Source organism: Azolla caroliniana, unplaced genomic scaffold (assembly GCF_043228905.1).
Source record: "Azolla caroliniana isolate FFs.n. ecotype wild unplaced genomic scaffold, voAzoCaro1.0.p SCAF_9, whole genome shotgun sequence".
In the NCBI taxonomy this organism is placed as follows: Eukaryota; Viridiplantae; Streptophyta; class Polypodiopsida; order Salviniales; family Salviniaceae; genus Azolla; species Azolla caroliniana.
This window is the reverse complement of record NW_028230444.1, coordinates 2,754,829-2,758,395: the sequence shown is the minus strand read 5'-3', so window position 1 is coordinate 2,758,395 and position 3,567 is coordinate 2,754,829. Positions and strand designations below refer to the sequence as shown.

General features: G+C 34.3%; 1 protein-coding gene across 1 annotated transcript; it reads right to left on the bottom strand.

The window, feature by feature from the left end:
• Positions 1 to 2,395: 2,395 nt before the first annotated feature.
• LOC147859849 (uncharacterized) lies at positions 2,396 to 2,829 on the bottom strand. The gene is made up of 2 exons (XM_087324264.1): positions 2,635 to 2,829; positions 2,396 to 2,530 (listed from the first exon to the last, which is right to left on the bottom strand). Exons 1-2 carry the CDS (start codon positions 2,827 to 2,829, stop codon positions 2,396 to 2,398), a joined length of 330 nt encoding a protein of 109 aa, XP_087180390.1.
• Between the last annotated feature and the right edge of the window lie 738 nt (positions 2,830 to 3,567).

Below are 3,567 nucleotides of genomic sequence, written 5' to 3'. Positions count from 1 at the left end.
ATAAATAAACAAATAAAAAAAATAAAAAAATAAAAAAATAAAAAAATAAACAAACAAATAAATAAATAAATAAATAAATAAATAAATAAATAAATAAATAAATAAATAAATAAATAAATAAATAAATAAATAAATAAATAAATAAATAAATAAATAAATAAATAAATAAATAAATAAATAAATAAATAAATAAATAAATAAATAAATAAATAAATAAATAAATAAATAAATAAATAAATAAATAAATTCCTGTGTATACGTATACTGTACATATGTATGTAATAATAAACTGCTATTCTTTAATGATCCTCTTCCCTTCCATTATTTTTGCTCTGTTTCTTCTTTTCATATTTTGGCTGCTCTGTGCAATCCTTGCTGTTGCTCAGCCCTTGTAGGTCCTAACCCTAACCCTAATATCCCTCATTGAAAGATCTCTGGTTTAGTTTTTTTTTATGTTGAAGGCTTTTTTTGGAATGCAAAATCAGCGGTTTGGTCTGGTTGCAACGACTGATCCATGGTTCAGGAAAGGATCAGAAATGTGGCTGATCAGGAAGGTGCTCTGCATTCCTGTGAAGACATCCATAACCAGCTACTGTACAAGATAACAGTTTGCTTGAAGAACAAAGGCAGATCGAAATAGGATCTTTAGGCACTCTGTTCGGAGTTTATGTTGGCCTCGATGAAATGAAATTTCTAAATTCATCAGTCAAGCACATTTCAATCACATTACAAGTAAGAAACTGTTGTCTTTTTCTTGGTACATGCACATATAGCTATAGGGACCTCTTAGGTTTTTTCTTGGTACATACATCTACAATTGTAGGGTTTTCTTTGGTTATGTAACCTTTCTGAATTTTATAAGAAGAATTTAGTTCCGCTTGATGTGCGTGTGTATATAGTGATTACTTTGGTCTTGTCTCGGTATACAAGAGATTCTTCAACCACTGTTTCATATTAGCAGAGACGGCATATACACTGATTTCTGTGGGCTAGTTAAGCTTCTGTATGTATACAAATCCAACATACAAGCAAACAACATTTGGTTTCCTCTTTGTAGGTACGTGTCTTCTCCGCTTTTGTTAAGTTCCTGAATGTATTCAAGTCACATTTTAACAGTCTTATACTAAGTTCCTCTTGGTATATATTGATTGACTATTTCGGGTTCGTTTAAGGTTCTGAATGTGTATGAGACACTCTTCAACAGTCTAATACGTGAGAAGCTTTTTATTTCTGTGTGGTATATGTTGAGGGAGAATTTTGGTTTGGTTATGTTTTGAATGTATACTAGACTTTCATTGTACAAATAAGAAGACTTTGGTTTTCTCCTGGTATATATATAGAGAGATGAGCATGGTTTACTATGAGTAAAAGTTGATTCTTCTCTAGGTACTTATTGATGATTTGGTTTTCTCTTGCTACATATATGCCGACCATTTTGTTTAATATGATTCATCTGAGACCGGCCTAAGGAACCTCAGAGAGCTCTAAAATCACAATTGAAACACTGATTGTGCTTATCTCACCACTGGTGAAGTTTTATAAATAAAGATTTCCTTATGATTTCATATTAACTAATGACTTAATTCCACATCCTGAGAGTTAGATTTCTCTTGCACAAAGAATTTGACACCGTGTTGACCCTCAAAGATTTGTGCTTTTCAGTTTTTCTTCTATTGATAATAATGTAAGATAAGCCCCAAACCCATGAGAAATTTAAGCTTATTCAGCTCTAAAAGTCATACATAGAGCTTCCACACTATTCCAATGAAAACACCAGAAAAGAGAGTACATCAGTTACGATTCCATGAGGTTTTTGCTTTTTAACATAGCTCTTCCTCCCTAAAATCAAATTTCAAGTTTTCATCAAAAGAGAGGTGAGAAATTTGTTTGAACAAGGCAGTCTTTATCATGCCACCAAAGGGTATCCTTGTGAAAAAAATGCATTAGCCTCTAACCTATCCACTCAATTATATCTTTTACGTGAGTTTTATGTTGGGCCTAACTAAAGTGACTTTCTAAGGCTCGACTTTTTTGATTGGATATTCACACCTCCACACAGTAGAATCCAATGCTAACTGAGCTGACCATATGATGATCCAGTGGTCTACCAGGCGTGGCTCCTTGCACCAAGGACCATTGGCCCTTGGCTGTTCACATCGTCAGGTGCTGTGTTATCTTGCCTCCCAGATTCATAATCTTTTTTTGTTGGGCTGCGCTAACCCTACAAGGTAGTTTGTTGGTTGGATGTCACCTTGAGATCTATCAGTCACATGATCCTTGGGTCTTTTAGGGGGAGGTAACTCATGTAACAAACAATCTGAGAATTGATAATACTCAAGAAAGCTTCCCTATCTTCCGTTTCAATTTCATATGCATTAACATCCTTAGTGAGAACCTAATATGCAGGTACATGAGTTTTCATTATGTTTGGAGTAGCAGAAGCTGAGATGACAGGAACAAATTCTCCTTTAAAACTTACATCCAAGACATCGGTCTTTCTTTGATGTACAAATCTTTTTGCTGTAGTTATCTACTAATGAACAAATCCTATAAATCTAATGCATACCCAACAACACATCTCCATCTTCCAAGTGGACAACATAAAATCCCTCATTGTCTATATGGACCTGAAACGTTCCAAGTATAGTGGCAATAGACAAAATATGCCAATTTTGCTTCAACCATTGGTCCCATCTCTTTTGCACAGCTGCCTAACTTTGTTGCCAATTCTGGAATGATGGAATTTGCTTTGAGTTCCAGATTAAGAATGATTGTAACTGTATGATCATGGATTATAGCGTTATGGCAATGCAATGTTGTGACAACCATCTTCACTTTTTCTCATGCTGTATATACAGGAAGTATGGTTTAGTTGGTATCTGAATGGATGATAATTGATGTCAACTTAAAGGTGTTGCTGTTTTCCAGTTATTTCTGTGTACCATCTTCACAGTGTGCAATAGGACTAGTGAGGGCCCACATATGAACATAGAGTAAAAACTGTTTAAATTCATTAAAGCGCTACTAATTTGTAGCGTGTTTATTATCTCACAAGATTGGTATTAGAAAAGGGATGTCAATGAATATTATTCTGATGTCATTTAATGCAGTGGAAGAAGGCTTCTAGTAGTTAGGGAAGAACTAATCAACACAATCTCTAGATTTTCAGTCTGGTCTTGTTGTTAGTATGAAGTTATTTGTGATCGCATGATCTATACTGGCAATGTGGGAGATTCAAGAGCTATTCTAGAAAGCAAATGGAGTAAATCTGGAAGCATTACGGCAATACATCTCACAACTGAAGAGAAATACACATATTGATGTCATTTGCAAATAACTAAAACTGAATCATCCCGATGATCCAGACATTGTCCTATTGTGGTGTGCTCTAGAGCTATTCTAGGAAGAGAATTTTGATTATTTCACAAAGCATTACATCAGTGCAGCTCACAACTGAACACAATACACATATTGATGTCATTTGCTAATAACTAAAGCTGAAGCATCCCAATGATTCACACATTGTCCCAATGCATTGTGGCATGTCAAGGATATTATACAGGTAAA

Coding starts and splice junctions, on each gene's coding strand:
- LOC147859849 (XM_087324264.1), bottom strand. CDS start 2,829: ATGGTTGTCACAACATTGCATTGCCATAACGCTATAATCCATGATCAT. Junction 2,531..2,634: donor ATTGCCACTATACTTGGAAC/GTTTCAGGTCCA, acceptor GTTCATTAGTAG/ATAACTACAGCAAAAAGATT.